This window comes from Puntigrus tetrazona, unplaced genomic scaffold (genome assembly GCF_018831695.1).
Source record: "Puntigrus tetrazona isolate hp1 unplaced genomic scaffold, ASM1883169v1 S000000148, whole genome shotgun sequence".
Classification (NCBI taxonomy): Eukaryota; Metazoa; Chordata; class Actinopteri; order Cypriniformes; family Cyprinidae; genus Puntigrus; species Puntigrus tetrazona.
The window spans coordinates 160,001-177,500 of NW_025047824.1; the positions used below are offsets into that span (position 1 = coordinate 160,001).

At 37.8% G+C, this 17,500-nt stretch overlaps 1 protein-coding gene across 2 annotated transcripts in view; it reads right to left on the reverse strand.

The window, feature by feature from the left end:
* Positions 1 to 17,500, reverse strand: part of ddah1 (dimethylarginine dimethylaminohydrolase 1) — a 46,051-nt gene that overhangs the window by 6,908 nt on the left and 21,643 nt on the right. For both annotated transcript variants that reach the window (XM_043230292.1, XM_043230291.1), the window contains exons 2-4: positions 4,710 to 4,809; positions 2,744 to 2,817; positions 1,145 to 1,264 (exon numbers count right to left, since the gene is read on the reverse strand). In XM_043230292.1, coding sequence (XP_043086227.1) covers positions 1,145 to 1,264; positions 2,744 to 2,817; positions 4,710 to 4,800 — 285 coding nt within the window. In that variant the 5' untranslated portion in view covers positions 4,801 to 4,809. The remainder of the gene's footprint in view (positions 1 to 1,144; positions 1,265 to 2,743; positions 2,818 to 4,709; positions 4,810 to 17,500) is intronic.

Sequence of the window (17,500 nt, forward strand, 5' to 3'; positions counted from 1 at the left end):
TTTATATTGCATTTTTTAAAATATAATGATTAAAAATGCAATAATTATTATTTTTGAAAATCATTATTTCATTAAAATCAAATAGATGCCAAATTCTTATTAAAGTCACATGGAAATATTATAAATGTGTTAAAATGATTACAAATATATATTTTTTATGTGACTGACAAGTAAGCATCAAATTAAGTTTATTAGTTAATGTTAAATCTGTGTAGTCTAAATTAATTTTATATGCATTTCAAATGTACAAATCGTTTGAGGGCATATATGTTCATTACGCACATGCTTGTTCTTTCATGTTTCTTTAAATGTAGATATTCTCCAGTTATCAAGTATGGGAAAACTGCTCGGATACGAAACTGAATCCCGGGAATGAGGCAAAACAACAGAAAGACGCAAAACATTGAAATTATCATTAGACATGATCAGATTCACATTATCAGATTCATATTCTGGAATGTTTAATGCATTGTTAAGCATTTGCTCTCTCTCTAAAGCATTTTAGCCATATGCATCCAAATATAGTTTTTTGGGTCTCTTTTGCTCACCGAGGCCGCATTCGTTTGATAAAACATGCAGTAAAATAGTAAAATATTCTACACACACACTGACGCAGTTTTCTTATGTAAATATGTAGTAATCTGTAATTTATTTCTGAGAAGCGCTGCTCATTTTTCAGCGTCATTACTCCAGTCTTCAGTGTCACATGATCCTTCAGAAATCACTGTGATATCTATAATGTATCGGAACGTTTCTATTTCAAATAAATGCCGTTCTTTTGAACTTTCTGGTCATTTCTAGATTTTCACAATTGTCTGGATTTGATAGAGATTACATTTATAGCAGCTCATTTATACGAGATGCAAAATAGCCACTACTGCTGTGTTTCTATGTTATGTGGAAACCTGGAGTACGCATTTTAGCAAAAAACAATCGAGCATCCATTATTCAATATTTCAATGATCCGCAGTTTATGATTTCTTCTTAATTCTTTTGTATATGCTAATTAGCTCCATTAGCATTGCATGGGTCCTACGTCTATCAGGAGCACGCTTTCGGACTGACGTGGCCGAAGATGAAGCGTTTTCAGTCATGCCTGTAGGTTTGCCGTGAATCGCTCGGGTGTTGACCGAGACACTTATACCTTCAGGGCTTTCTGCGCGGCTTCGCTGGATCCGATGGCGATGAGACCGGGCCCGGCCATGCTGCAGAAACTCTTCAGGTGCAGCGCGCCCTGCACGGGGACCGTGGACACGGCGTAGTCCTGTGAACGAGTCCGGTCGGGACACATCAGCACAAAAGCATTTCAGAGAAACATCCGCTCATGAAAACACTCGTTCGCTCCAAATAAACTACTAGCGTATTGGCTAAGCGGGGGAAAAAAGGCACCTAAAGTGCTCCAGACCTTGGCAAAAAAAGAGAAAATGCGCTCAGAGACTTGTGGAGAGAACAAGGGAACGTTTCTGCGGAAAGTATGGATGTATTTACAAACACTGCTGTCTTGTACTATGAACACGTTCGATGAAGCAGCTCTGCTTTCACTTTAGCGACCCGGGCGACCGGTTAAAAGTTTCCATGAACCACCGGCATGGGAACGATAAGGAGCTGCAGGCCTCCTCGAGCTCGTTTGCTGCGCCTCGCCAACTCGTGACGTTAACGGCATCGGTGACATTAGCGAAGAATGTTGCTTTCTTACGCCCGCCGTTTGATTTTCATTCAGAAATCGAAGCCCGCGGCTGACGTGGTTCTCGGTCTGAGGAAGATAAACATCCTCAACGGAGCTTAAACTGATCCACACCAAACACTGAGACACAAGAGGGGGATAGACGGATAAAAAGACATATAAACAGGTGGGTAGGTAGATATATAGACAAACGTGGATAGACAAATCTGTAGACAAACATACGGATAGACAGATGTATAGACAAGACAGACAACTAGACAGATATGTAGACAGAAAGATGATAGAAAGATATATGCACTGACAGATAGATAGAGAGATATGTATACAAACATACGGATAGACGGATATATAGGCAAAAAAGATGGATAGATGGATAGATATATAAAAAGATGAATAGACAGATATGTAAACATATAGATAGGCAGATGTATTAACAGACGTATAGATGTATACACAAACATTGATAGACAGACAATATAGACAAAACAAACAAATAGAAAAATATAGACATATATAGATAGATATATATAGACAAACATATGGACAGATGGATATATAGACAGACAGACTAACAGATATATAGACAAGACAGACAAATAGAGAGATAGATAGTGATAGATAGACATAGATAGATATATAGGCAAACATATGTACAGATGGATATATAGAAAAGACTGACAAACAGAGAGGTATAGACAAACAGATAGACAGATATAAAGAGATAGATAGGTATATAGACAAGACAGACAAATAGACAAATATAGACAGAAATATATAGACAGACAGATGGATATATAGACAAGACAGACAAATAGCCAGATATAGACAGATTATACATACATACATATATATATATATATATATAGACAGACAGACAGACGGATAGACAGATACTTAGACAAGACAGACAGATATATAGACAAACATATGAACAGATGGCTATATAGACAAACAGATATAAAGAGATAGTTAGGTATATAGACAAGACGGACAAACAGACATAGATAGGTAGATATATAGTCAGACAGAAAGATATTTAAATAGACGGATCAGACTTACCTTAAATGTATCGGCCAGGATCTCCGCTCCTCTCTGATTGGTCCTCTTGGATAATCCCACGAAGAATTCTCTACCTGAACATCAGACACTCGTTACACATTAATGAGCGCTGCTCCACACAACAGTCCGGATTCTCTCTAGCTTCCGTCGCTGATCAAAGGAAACCACAACAATTTGCGAGCTTCCTAACGACTCTGAGTTCACTGGGTTCACTTCTACCTCCACACCGCTGAACCTTCAGAGCGGAGGCCGGCGGAGAGACCAGTTTCTCACTGGTTCTGGTTTGTGACTCCAGAACAGTAGCCACTAAACGTTCACCGCAGGAGATACGAGCTTCAAGATGCCAGAGAGAAATGTTTCCAGAATGTCTCCAGACTCCCCGCTGAAGGTGACCCACCTTGAAATCAGACACAATGTAGATTTCCACCGCAGAGCTGATTCACAGACCATTTAAACGTCGAGGAATCAACGTTTTATCATCGTTAACTCTTTTCCCGCCATTAGGATTATAGGAAATGACGGAAGTGGTTTTTATTTACTTTTTATTTATCAAAGAATCCTGAAAAAAAGTGTCACAGGTCCAAGAAATTAAGCAGCACAATTGTTTTCAATATTGATGATAATAATAAATGTTTCTCCAGCAGTAAATCAGTATATTATTATGATTTCGGAAGGATCATGTGACGCTGAAGGCTGGAGTAATGACGCTGAAAATCACAGAAATAAATTACTTTTTAAAATATATTAAAATAGTAAACAGTATTTCAAACTGTAATAATATTTAACAAAATAATTTTGGGATTAAACAGCCTTGATGACCATAAGTTACTTTTTTTCGTAAATCCCTAACTTTTGAATAGCACTGCAGACTTTGACAAAAAGGTTTTTTCTCTCAGTTTTTTTTCTTTATGAAACTTGCCCAAATTCAAGTGTTATTAAAAATAAAGTATGAAGCAGTTTAAAAGCACAGGCTCTTTCTTTTGGCATATTGCATGTTCAAATCTTCATGCAATTAAATATTTTGGGGACTATAAAAATAAATGTAAAATAATTAAAAATGTTTTTAAAAATCCTTTCAGTTAAAAATAATCATCACAGATTCATGCATCTTTGGTTAACGGGGTCAAACAGCCTGAGACTCTGAATACTCACTTCTGTTTCTACTAATCCAATGTAAGTAAACGACCCAAAAATATACCTCTCTGCACTTTTTGTGCGACTAGGACCGTGTTCATGTACCTTACTGTACGTTTTGAGGCAGTTTCAAAGAGAAGTGTCCACAGAGTGCAGTTAAAACACAAGTTCAATACGTAAACCCTGGCACATTTTTATTACCCTAAATGTTGGATTTGATGTCGTGCCCTTCACCAAATCCAACCCTAAACCAACCTGATAGTGTTAACAAGTGCTAAACTGATGTAAAAATGCATCTGTTGATGCAACCTTACACTACCTGACACAGCTGCGTTTAAAATTGAACAGGAAGTTAAGTGCTGGGCGTCCGGTCAGAGGAGAACTGACCCCAACTGAGTCTGGTTTCTCCCAAGGTTTTTTTTTTTGCTCCATTCTGTATGGATGGGGTTTTGGTTCCTATGTGCAAATAACTGTGCAAAAATGGCGCTTTATTAATCGAATGTCTGCGTGAAAAGTTTCACTGCCTCTAGCGTTCCTTTCTTTCGTAAACCGCAGTGTTACGCACTCATCGCTACGTATTTCGCGTCTCGCTAAAAAAGTGCACCCAGGTACGTTTAGCCACGAGATGCTCGAAGTACACGATGCTCGGGATGCCCTGCGAAATCATGCTGGAGAAAATCTGATTTCAGCGTTTCACAAAAACCCTACGTTGTTGAAATAGAAATAAATGCGATACACGGGTGACCTCACTATGTACCACTGCGCATACTGTGGCATGCTGTTCTGTTTTTGGCCTCTTTTCAATAAAAGTATTGTAAGCAAAATGTGGTACCAGTGAAGAGGACATCTCCTCCTTCCAGCGTGGCTGATTCATCCGTCATCTCCACTACATTGAGGCCAAGCTCGGTCAGCGCAGACTTCATGGCCTCCGTCTGAAACAGAAGACATTTACAGTATTCATTTAGCAGAAACGTACAAAAAATTGCAGAAAAACCGCACAGAATAGCCTATTAATGCACAGCAATGTCTAAGAGAAAGAAGCAGATAAACAGTGATCTGAAGGGGGAAAAAGACATGAAAGTATACTATAGTTTCTCTTCTCTTAAGGGCTTTTAATTCATTTTACTCTTTTTATTGACGCTTTTCAACCTCAAGGAGATGAAAAAGCAAAAAAAACAATAAATCAGCACTTGTTTTAATACTACATGAGATCAGAGGTCCCACAGATCTGACAATAAAGACCTTTTCCTGCCTCCAAAACATTACTTCATTTCATATTTTTCTTAATGAAGCACACCGATGGTTGCTCTGAGCACAACAAATACCAGATGAAGCGAGTTTTTACTGTTTTTACCCCACTTTTAGCTTGAGTACTTGGTACGGTCACCTTTGTGGCAGCACATGACAGATTACAGGTAAAGAAAAATAATAACGAACGTAAAAAATCAACACGCAAACGAGGAGGGATCTCGACAAAAACACAAGTGAGAGGCTGTGCCTCCGGAGCGCTGTGATTGGCCGCCGAGCCCGTCAATCCCATAACTCCAGCCAATCACGTTGGCTGAACTAATTACACAGTGCACGCCACCCTGAGAACCAAAGAACGAGCCCAGAACATAGAAACGTTCACGCTGAGCTCCCGCTGATCCGGTCCAGGAGGAAAAAGCGGGGTGATGTCATGCCGAAGGAAACATGTAAACGGTTTATGAGGAGAAAGGTTTAGAGGACAGTGAGGTTTACAGCTGCTTTAGGGGCTCTCGGGGGCCTGCGTGAATCAGTGTTTCCACGGCGATATCTGGCGATGAGGTCAGCGCGGACTCTGCTTCCCCTCACTGCTGTCGCCAAGCATGAGGTCATCCAGGTGTGTCGCCACGGCAACCCCCCCCCCACCCTCGCTTAAATAAGTGAAGAAACACAAAAAACACAAACAAGAGCGCCAGCGTAAAACTGTTATTAATCACACAGGTTTTTTGATTAGTAACTTCTTTAAATATATTATTTATATTTATAAACTAAACATTTTTTTATTATTCCTCTGTGTGTGTGTGTGTGTGTGTGAGAGAGAGAAAGTGATATTAAAAAAAAACTATTAAATAATAATAACAGAAAAAATATGTCCCAAAAGTTGAATAGCCAAAATAATCATGATAAATAAACAAGCAAACACTAACCCTAATAAATTAATAAATTAATACGCAATGTACTACAATCAAACTTTTAAAAATATGTTTTTTCCCCCTGCTCAAGAGAAAATAAGGTATTTTAAATATATTTTTTACTTGGTTTCCACACTGATGAAGTCTTATCCACATTCTTTCAGATATCCTCCTTCATGTTCAACTGAAGAACAGTGGCAAGCTTTTAATTTTTCAGTTGGTAGATTAACACTTTAATTCATGTTCTGCCACAGGTCTGTGTGTGTGTGTGTGTGTGTGTGTGTGTGTGTGTGTGTCTGTCTGTCTGTCTGTGTGTGTGTGTGTGTCTGTGTGTCTGTCTGTGTGTTTGTGTGTGTGTGTGTGTGTCTGTCTGTCTGTCTGTGTGTGTGTGTGTGTGTGTGTGTGTCTGTCTGTGTGTTTGTGTGTGTGTGTGTGTGTCTGTCTGTGTCTGTGTGTGTGTGTGTGTGTGTGTGTGTGTGTGTGTGTGTGTGTGTGTGTGTGTGTGTGTGTGTGTGTGTGTGTGTGTGTGTGTGTGTGTGTGTGTGTGTGTGTGTGTGTGTGTGTGTGTGTGTGTGTGTGTGTGTGTCTGTGTGTGTGTGTGTGTGTGTGTGTGTGTGTGTGTGTGTGTGTGTCTGTGTGTGTGTGTGTGTGTGTGTGTGTGTGTGTGTGTGTGTGTGTGTGTGTGTGTGTCTGTCTGTCTGTGTGTGTGTGTGTGTGTGTGTGTGTGTGTGTGTGTGTGTGTGTGTGTGTGTGTGTGTGTGTGTCTGTCTGTGTCTGTGTGTGTGTGTGTGTCTGTGTCTGTGTCTGTGTCTGTGTGTGTGTGTGTGTGTGTGTCTGTGTGTGTGTGTGTGTGTGTGTGTGTGTGTGTGTGTCTGTGTGTGTGTGTGTGTGTGTGTGTGTGTGTGTGTGTGTGTGTGTGTGTGTGTGTGTGTGTGTGTGTGTGAGACAGTCTGTTTTAAACAAACAGTTTTGTTCTTTTAGAGGTTTAACTGTCAGTTAGTTTAGTTAATTCAGTTTAGTTCATCCACATTAGTTTTAAAGCACTCATGAATGTTTGTTTTGTGCTCTCTCCCCATGTATACACACACACACAGACACACACACACACACACACACACACACACACACACACACACACACACACACACACACACACACACACACACACACACACAGTGAGTATCCTACGGTAAAAACAAACAAAAAAAACTTGTGCTATTTGTAACTCTAAGAATTAAGATTTATTTTTGGCATGTTATGTTTTTTTTCTACATTTTTGCTATGTCACACCACAGGGCACTGTCCATTTTTTTTTGTCAACTGCACACATATATATATATATATATACACACATACATACATACAATGATCTGAATGAATGAACGCTCCGGCAGTGCTTCAGCGCTGGACCCCTGCGGGACGAGGGCCACATGCCTGTCATTCCACTGCGACGGGGCCCGAACACCGAGCGGCTCTCAGAGGATAAAGTGTCCGGGGTACAGTGAGGAATAAAGGCCTACTGTACCCAGAGATGAGATTAGAGTCCACCGAAAAACCAGCGCCTTCTGAGAGCCTGAATGACTCAATCACAGCTAAACAGTACGTCATGCATAATGCTATAGAACAGAACATATATATATATATAGAGAGAGAGAGAGAGAGAGTCGATGGGCTCAGATGAGAAGAGATCAGACGTCACAGAGCTTAATACACTCGCTTTAACATGAAGCGAACCGAAAGAGCTCAAGATAACATCCTGAATACGACTGATGCTGAACCGAATGAGGCGTGTGTGACGTTCAAGACGTTCAATCGTTTATTTCACAGCAACAAAGCTCCTCTGGACACCGAATCCGGTCTCTCCAGACCCCCGAACCCGACCCCGGGCCCCGAGAGAGATGTTCAATAAATTCCCTTCCAATCGGAAAGCTTGCATTACAACCTCAGTCTTTGATGAGGTTTATTGAATTATAGACCAGTTTTTATACTTCCTGCAATCTCGAAAGTTCTGGAAAAGTTGGGAGCTGAAGCGCCGTCTCACAGATTTCAAGCCCATATAGACTTCTAGCCTAAGGCTAATTAGCCGCTCCGGTCCCCGGTTAAAGTAAGAATCACAAAAACATAATAATAAGTAAGTAAAGCATTTTCAGTTCAGCCGGCAGCAAGGTGATTTTCAGAAACGAGAACGAAAACTGAGACGCAAATGGTTGATTAAAAAACTATTTCGTAAACTGAAATACAATAAAAATCAGAATGGAATTTATTGAACATGTTGAATGCAGTCGGCCCCTCCGCAGGCTCTCTCTCGGGGCCCGGGGTCGGGTTCGGTGTCCGGAGGAGCTTTGTTCCACATCCACAGCTCAGAGGAATGACTCGATTACACTCACGGCTACTATCTGTGCTCTTTTCCCTCAATCAGTCCCGAAGACTGAGGAACAGGTGAAGCGTGAAGCCCGTCTATCCCCAGACATTCCTGAGACACTCTCACAATCACTGCATTCCTGGCACCGCAAACCACTCGGGTGGTACCCCAAATAAAATGGAAGTTCAGCTCAGCAGCAAAACGATAAAAGAATAAAGAATGAAAGAATAAAATAAAAAATATTTCGGCTTTATGAGTCTAAACTGATGTAGTACGATAACTAAAACTAAGGTAAAAATGAACTGCAAAGACACATTTATAGAAACAATAAAAAAAAAAAAAAAAAAAAAAAAACATCAACAAATATAAAGACTAGCTAAAAATACTTGGTAATATTTGGTATGGTAATAAATGTAATTAAAATTTTTATCATATATATATATATATATATATATATATATATATATATATATATATATATATATACACACATACACAAAATTTATATATTAATACCAATATTATGTATTAATATAATATATGAAGAGTGTGCATTTAAGTATAAATATGAATTTATGAATTAGTGCTCCTATTTTCAGTAGTAAAACAAAAACAAAAATACATACATAAATATAATTTTACTTTTATTTTATTTCATTATTATTATCATTATTCTTTTAATCACTGGAATTCACTGAACATTAATTGGCTGAATTTGAGACAATGAAGATTTGAAGATCGTTTCTCCGCTGAGGAACAGTGAAAGTAAAGCTAGATTTAGAGGACTTTATATAGGGTTGATGTAGTTTTCCCGCCAAATTACCCTGGAACATAAATTCAAACGTCAGCAGATTCCAAACACTAGAGGAGGAAGGCCGCTGTTACCGTGGAAACCAGCACCGAGCGTTCCGAATTGAAACGTTCAACATTCCGTCTCCCGGAATTAATGTGTCGACCAATAAAAGATGGAATGAGAGAAATGCATTCAACAGTGGTTTTATAAGCCCAGAAAGACACGAGGGCTTACAGGTGAGATTAGCAGGATCTGGAGAAACACAAACAGCGGGAAAAAACCAAACATTCTTCCCAGACACCTGAACCCCGCTGCGCTCTGGACACGAGCGGCCGGAAATATTCATCCAGATCCACAGGAACAGAGACTCAACAAACACACAGCTGCTCGCAATCTCGCTGATGCTTCATACACACACACACACACACACACACACACGCACGCACACACACACACACACACACACACACACACACACACACACACACACACACACACACACACACACACACACACACAGCTCTCACAAATAAACACACCACGCTCCTGCAGGTGATGGACGGAAAGATTTAAGGTTAGAGGTCAGAAAACCAGGAGCAATGTCCATTGTCTCATCATTTACTTTGCCTCATGCTGCAGATGAGAAATGTTTCTGTTTAATTCATTACGATTTCAAAATACATTAGCCCCACAATGCATTGCAGTCAACTTAAAATTGTATAAAAATTGCAGACAAAATAATTTCTAGATTTATTTATTTATTGTACAATTATTTTATTTGATTATTTTTCAAATAAATAAATTGGATAAATCTTGTATTTTATGTGTTTTTTTTATTACACACACAGACATATATATAGAAGTAATTATCAACTATAAAATATTTTTATATAGTGAAAGACAAAATTGCAATTCAAATATAAAATACTTAATGTACTTAAAATACTTAAAATTAAATATTAAAATACTATTAACCTGCATTAGTAGTATAATAAAATGTAAATAAATGTAAACAAATATATAAATATAAATATAATATAATATCTCAAGATGGCAGACTTGACATAAACGTATAAATACAAAATCTGATTTATTATTAATGCACTGTAACCAGCAAATGCACATTTTTCTCAGGATTTTATGCTCAATTAAGTATAAATATATTTTGTAGGAAGCTTAGAAAAATGATTCTAAGCCCACTGACTTTGCATGGACAAGAAAATATCTTCAGGTGAACGGTCAGTTTCACGCAGGATCTGCTCTGAGAGGGGCATTATGGGAAACTTCAGCCGGTTTAGGAGCGAGTGTGTGGTGAGCTCATCGCTCACCTGTGCAGGTAAACAGGACCGCCCGTGTGTGTGTGTGTGTGTGTGTGTAGAAGAGGATTTACTGCTCTGTGTAATTGATCTGATCTGAGTAATTAATACACACGAACAGTAATTACAGCAGTTCGCTTTCTTTTGATGGTGTATTTTTTCATGCTGTGTCACAGCAGTGCCGGTAATTCAAGCTGTGAATCATATTCTTATCACTTCAGAGGAAGAATTCATCTCTTTAAACTAATTTCAAGTAAATGAGTTTCCCTTCTAATCTTGAAGTGTTTAAAGGAGGACAGGACTGGACAGCATTCATCTGCTGTGTGTGTGTGTGTGTGTGTGTGTGTGTGTGTGTGTGTGTGTGTGTTTCAGGTTTCTTCTGTCTGTGAGCAGAGCTCGAGGAATGTGAGGTGATTCCAGCAGAATCAAAGCCAATGAACGATCAGACTCTGCTGAATCAAAGGAATCAGTAAGTCACATGACTCATAAATCTTCCCATAAAACTATAAACATAAAAAGCCTTTTGCCCTCTTTTAAATAAATGTTGAACTAAAAAAATTAATTAAAATAACACTGCAATAAATAAATTAATAAACAATGATAAATAATGAAAATATTTAAATAATTAAAATGAAATAACAGTACTATAGTCTATACAAAAAAAAATAATATTATTTATCTAAATTGTGTCTTTATACATGAAAATAGCCTTTTGCATTTTAAGGAATGATCATAACTGTAGACTAAAAAAATTAAATAAAAAATGAACACGTGTGCAACATCATGATCAAAAATCATAAATCTGAGAAGACACTAGCAGATACTAACGGACCACCTGAGACAGACTAAACACGACATCTCTCCTCTCCAGAGCATCGGTCTGAGGCCCAGAACACTCGCTCTTTGTGTGGAGCTCACCGGGCACAGACAGTTTCCTAAGAATGTTCTGGCCCTCATCCCAGACAGGACCCTCCACCAGGAGAAATATGACAAGCTCGCGTGGAAAAAAACATGAAAAATGATCAACAGACCAAAGAAACCTGGTGAGAGAGAGAGAGGGAGATGAAGAAAGGACAAGTTGCCACGGAGTTTCCCATAATCACTAATGAGGGGGTTTCCCAGAAAACCTTTTTTTCGTTCACTTTTTTGGATGAAGTGCATTTGAAGGAGCTGTCGGATCTCGGATGAATACACGGGCAGACTCGTCTCAAAGCCACCTCAGCCAGAAGGCCCAACTTTGTCAGGTCCAGTTCCATCAAGAGGCCTGGCTCCACTGGAAGCTCAGCTACATCTGGAAGCCCAGTTGAGCTACAGTAGAAAGCCCGATTTTATCAGGAAGCTTAACTCCACTAGGAGGCTCAGCTCAGTCAGGAGGCTCAACTCCATCAAGAGGCCCAACTTTGTGAGAAGTCACAGCTCCATTAGGAGGCCCAGCTCTATAAACTCTCCAACTTTGTCAGGAGGCCTGGCTCCATCAGGAGGCCCACCTCAGCTAGAAGGCCCAACTTTGTCAGCTCCAGCTCAATCAAGAGGCCTGGCTCCACAGGAAGCTCAGCTACATCTAGAAGCCCAGTTGAGCTACAGTAGAAGGCCAGATTTTATCAGGAAGCTTAACTCCACTAGGAGGCTCAGCTCAGCCAGGAGGCTCAACTCCCATCTAGAGGCCCAACTTTGTGAGAAGTCCCAGCTCCATCAGGAGGCCCAGCTCTATAAAATCTCCAACTCTGTCAGGAGGCCTGGCTCCATCAGGAGGCCCACCTCAGTCAGAAGGCCCAACTTTGTCAGGTCCAGCTCCATCAAGAGGCCTGGCTCCACAGGAAGCTCAGCTACACCTGGAAGCCCAGTTGACCTACATTAGAAGGCCCAATTTTGTCAGGGGGCTTAGCTCCATTAGGAGGCCCAATTCCATCAGCAGCCCCATCTTCGTCAGGTCTAGCTCCATCAGGAGGCCCAGCTCTGTCAGAAGGCTCAGCTCTATCAGGAGGCCCCCGCTCCACAGGAGGCCCATTTCAGTCAGGTCTGAAGCTCCATCAGGAGGCCCAGCTCCATAAAGGTCTCCAAGCACAGACTACAGGAGGCCCGTCTCTGTCAGGAGATGCTCCTCTGTGATCAGGGCCTCTTCCTGCAGCCGACAGATCCAGGCGCACTCAGTAATGGAAACTCTGACTCTGGAGGCTGATGGGAAAAGCTCTGGCATCTCTGGCCCGACGCCCTGCTCACAGACACACCTCTGTCATTCTCTGAGAACGCTCACCTTTGACCTGCAGCGGCGATGTGGAACGAGCAGAGAGGAAAACAGATGACAAGCCGCCAGAGAAAGTGTGTGTGGCTGCAAACAATTAAATCAAGCAGGCATATTACTCAGACCTACAGACAGAAACGTCAATAAACCAAACTACTAACCCTGAGAGTCAACCCTGACCAAACATCACGTGATAAAAGACACTTTTTAAATAAATGAATATATAAAAATGTAAGCAATAGCATTGTTTAAGTTTAATGTTAATATATATATATATATATATATATATATATATATATATATATATATATATATATATATATATATATATATATTATTTTTTTTTTACATTTTTGTTAAATTAAAGCAAATAAAGTGTAAAAATGTAAGTAACGCCATTGTTTTATTGTTAATATAAAAGTTTTGTTTTAAATAAATAAATAATAGCAAATAAAGTATTTTAAAAAAAGTAATAAAAACAACCAATAAAAGTTCCTTTACTTTTTTGTGATAATGGCAAATTTGCATATATAACATCAAACCTGTTTACAAATGTATTTATTAATTTACTTAAAAATGGAAGCAATACTTTTCAATAAACACTTTTATAGTATTTTTTCTATTAAAAAGAGTTAAATATATATATTTATATATATATACAATATGATAAAAATTATACAATATAAAACAGTGTGCGATGAGATCTTTTTTTCTATAAATTTAGGATATTTTTGGTCATGTGATATGACAACATCCCTACTACAAAGATTAACCACTCAGTGATTAGCTTTAAACATTATTTACAACACAACTGGGATTAATGCACACACACACACACACACACACACACACACACACACACACAGAGTGCCACACACAGAGAAACACACACACATCTGGATCACATCACATTCCTCAGATAGTCGATATTCTTCAGATAATAACACACAGACTGACTTTCCTTCATCAGGACCATGTGCTGATCACATTCTCACTCCAGCTGATCTCTGAACACACACACACACACACACACACACACACACACACACACACACACACACACACACACACACACACACACACACACACACACACACACACACACACACACACACACACACACACACACACACACACACACACACACACACACACACAGACACACACACACACACACACACACACACACACACACACACACACACACACACACACAGACAGACAGACAGACAAACACGTTAATATACGTTATTTTATGTTTGAAATGATGCCTAAATGCACAAAACATAGTTTTAATAATTACTAAAAGTTAAATTCTACTGATATAATAAACTCACCATGTCCATAATTAAACCGTTATTGCACACAAAACACAAATCATCAAAACAACACACATTAATAATAATAATAAACAGCAACGATAAACTGACACTGAAAACTTTTTAAATTCATAAAAGCATATTGTTGTAGCTCTGTAATAAAATTCTGAAAAAAAAAAAAACCCAAGACGTTATTGAAGACATAAATAAATCAAAACAGCAAAGCTCTATGAATCGGTGTAAAAGCATCTAGTGAATGTTTTACTGGATCTCAGCGTCTCTGTTAAAGGGTTTAACACAGATCTGAAGGAAAGAATGATCGAGATTCTCATCCCTCCATCATCGTCTTACACAAACAAACACAGCGGGATGCTGATGTCTTTCCCATCTCTCTCTCTCTCTCTCCGTCTGAGGAGTTCAGGAGAACTACAACAAACACCCAGAAAACTCAATCCTTAAAGCACCAGCCGTCACCGGTAACTAATCCAAACCTGCACGGGATGTAGTCTGTAACCCGGCTGTACGGATTGGAGCGCTTTATCAGTCGTTCGGGCTCTCATTCCGACGGCACCCATTCACTTCCATTGGCGAGCGAGTGATACGGAAGCGACGTATTTCCCCGAATCTGATTCGGAAAAGAACAAGATGGGTCCTCTTCCCGATCGGATTCGGAGAAATGCGTCGGTTCCCGTAGCGATCGCTGACCGATGGAAGTGAATGGGTGCCGTCGGAATGAGAGCCCGAGCGTTAAATACGTGATTTTACGACGCGACGCGGAGCTCGAAAACGAACGAGGAGCGCACTCGGAGGACCTCGAGAACAAACACGCAATCAAAACAACATTCACCAAACAACAACAACAACAACAACAACACGGGCCTGTTGCCACGGCAACCGGACAGCAGGCTTCGACCGATGACCTCAGCATCGCGTTCACCCCAAAACAAACAACATAGTTCAACGGCGCGGCGCACGGAAAGATCCGATTGGATCTCGAGGCAATGCATGCATGACATCCTCCCTGTTTTTCATGACGCACTTTAATCTGAAAAACATGACAAGAAAAAAAGAACGTCAGACACGACCAATGCTTTGTTTCTGTTTGTAGACCGCTTGCATATCTTCTATCTGAATAATTGAAATAATTCACGTCTGGAAGTGGACAAAGCACATGAACATCTGGCGTAAACTCCTGAGGAGAAAAGCTGCCGTTTGTAAAACGTTTAATAAATTGTTGCTAAAACATTTCGTTGTTTTGGATTATTACGTTTAATTTGATCATTCAAGCAGAATAAGGGGGGAAACAGAACCCAAGAGAAATAATAAGAAGGGTTTATTTATTTTATATAACGCTGCCACGTTGTATCATTTAAATGTATACTTGTATGATTGTAGAATATCTAAATGGACAAAAAAAATACATTTGGGAAACAATGAAATGGATTTTACAGGTTTCTATGACTCTACAATTTTTTTTAATAAATTATAAAAATAATGACTTGAGTTTATTAGACATGCTTTTTGATAATTAAATATAAATAAACCGTAATGCAAAAAATATTAAACGGAAATGGGCCTATTTTTGTTACACTTTTTTTTAACCAATCGTAATTTTTTCAAATAATTAGACCCGCATTTTGATGCTCAGAAATATTAAAGTGGACAAAAAAAATCTTATTCCGAATAAATGTACTATTCATCCGTGAACCCTGCGGGAAAAAAAAGGTGAAGGTGAAAAAAAAGGTGAAATATTCAGCAGCGCATCCGTTTTAAATACTGATAATAATCAGAAATGATGGAGGATCATGTGTTCAGAAATAAATTTAATTTTAGAGAAACGAGTTTACAGAAATGTACAGGAAGCAAGAATTTATTAGAAAAATAATTTTATTTAATAATAATAATAATAATAATAATAATAATAATAATAATAATAATAATAATGATAATGTATTTAAATTGTATTAAATGTATAATTTAAATAAAATAATAGCAATAATATTTCTTAATATTCAATAATTCTATAATTATTCAGACACACTTTACATTAGGGCTTACAAAATAGTATAAACTTCCTTTAAATTGTAAAATGTAATAATAATAATAATAATAATAATAATAAAACTATAAAATAGTGCAAAATTACGTTATATTAAACTTAAATTCTAATATTAATAAAATAATCAGATAAAAATGTATTATTAAAATTACATTAGAAAGATATCATTTAATATTCAAATTAAAAACAATTGTATGTAAAAAATAAAAAAAAAAACAATACATTATAATACAATAAATAACAACTGAATATAATACTAATGTTCACATGATTATCACGGTGTTTGATTCATCTGGTTTCTCCAGTAAAACAGCACTGATAATGAAACGCTCGTCTTCTTCACGCAGCACGCTGGGACTCTGAAGTCGCGAGACGTCTACAGGAAGCGTCTTATGCAACAGGATCTGCAGCATCTGTGAAAGATCTCCAGATCCCGGACAGACGTGTCCTCACAGGAACGGCACGCACAGGTGCATGCTGGGATACCCGCGGCAGCAGCAGACAAGCGTGTTTCTGTCATTATCATTCTTCGAGTGGCTCGTGTTTGAGGTGAGCTTCGAGCGTGATGAAGAGAGCAGCCGTCTTCAGCAGGTTCTCACAGACCGAGAGCACGCTCGCTGACCTCTGACCCCGCAATCAAACGATCGGAAGATAATACGAATAAACGTATAGCAGTCCTTTAGGTTTACGTTCAAATAAAAATATCTAAAATAATATTAACAATAATATATCAATCAAAGTTCATTACAAAATAACTTAATAATATAATATATATTTATAATAATTTATTATGGAAATGAAGTTCAATACATAAATTATACAATTATGTGAAATAAATAATATAAATAAATAATACACTAAAATCATGTAAATACTAATACAAAACATTATTAGGAATTATTTATTTTTACGAAAATAATTTTTACAAATGAATAATTTAAATAATTTTACATTTTAAAACAATTATAAAATAAAACAATAGTAATAATATAATGTTTATATATATATATATATATATATATATATATATATATATATATATATATATATTTAATTTATTTATGATTTCAATGATTTATTTAATCATTTATGTAAATAATTGTACCTTGTATAACAACAATTTATTATAGTTACACTATAAAATAATAATAAAATGTAATTAAAGAGTTTAACAACAATAATAATAATAATAATAATAATAAAATAACAATACTAAAATTACAATAACATTTTAATTTAACTGATATTTTGAAAAGAAAATTTATTACAAATATTACATTATGAAATTGTACATTAAATACTACTACTATTATTCATTATAAAATATAATAAAAGTAATATAACTATTAATACAACTATTATAAGTTGTTATAGAT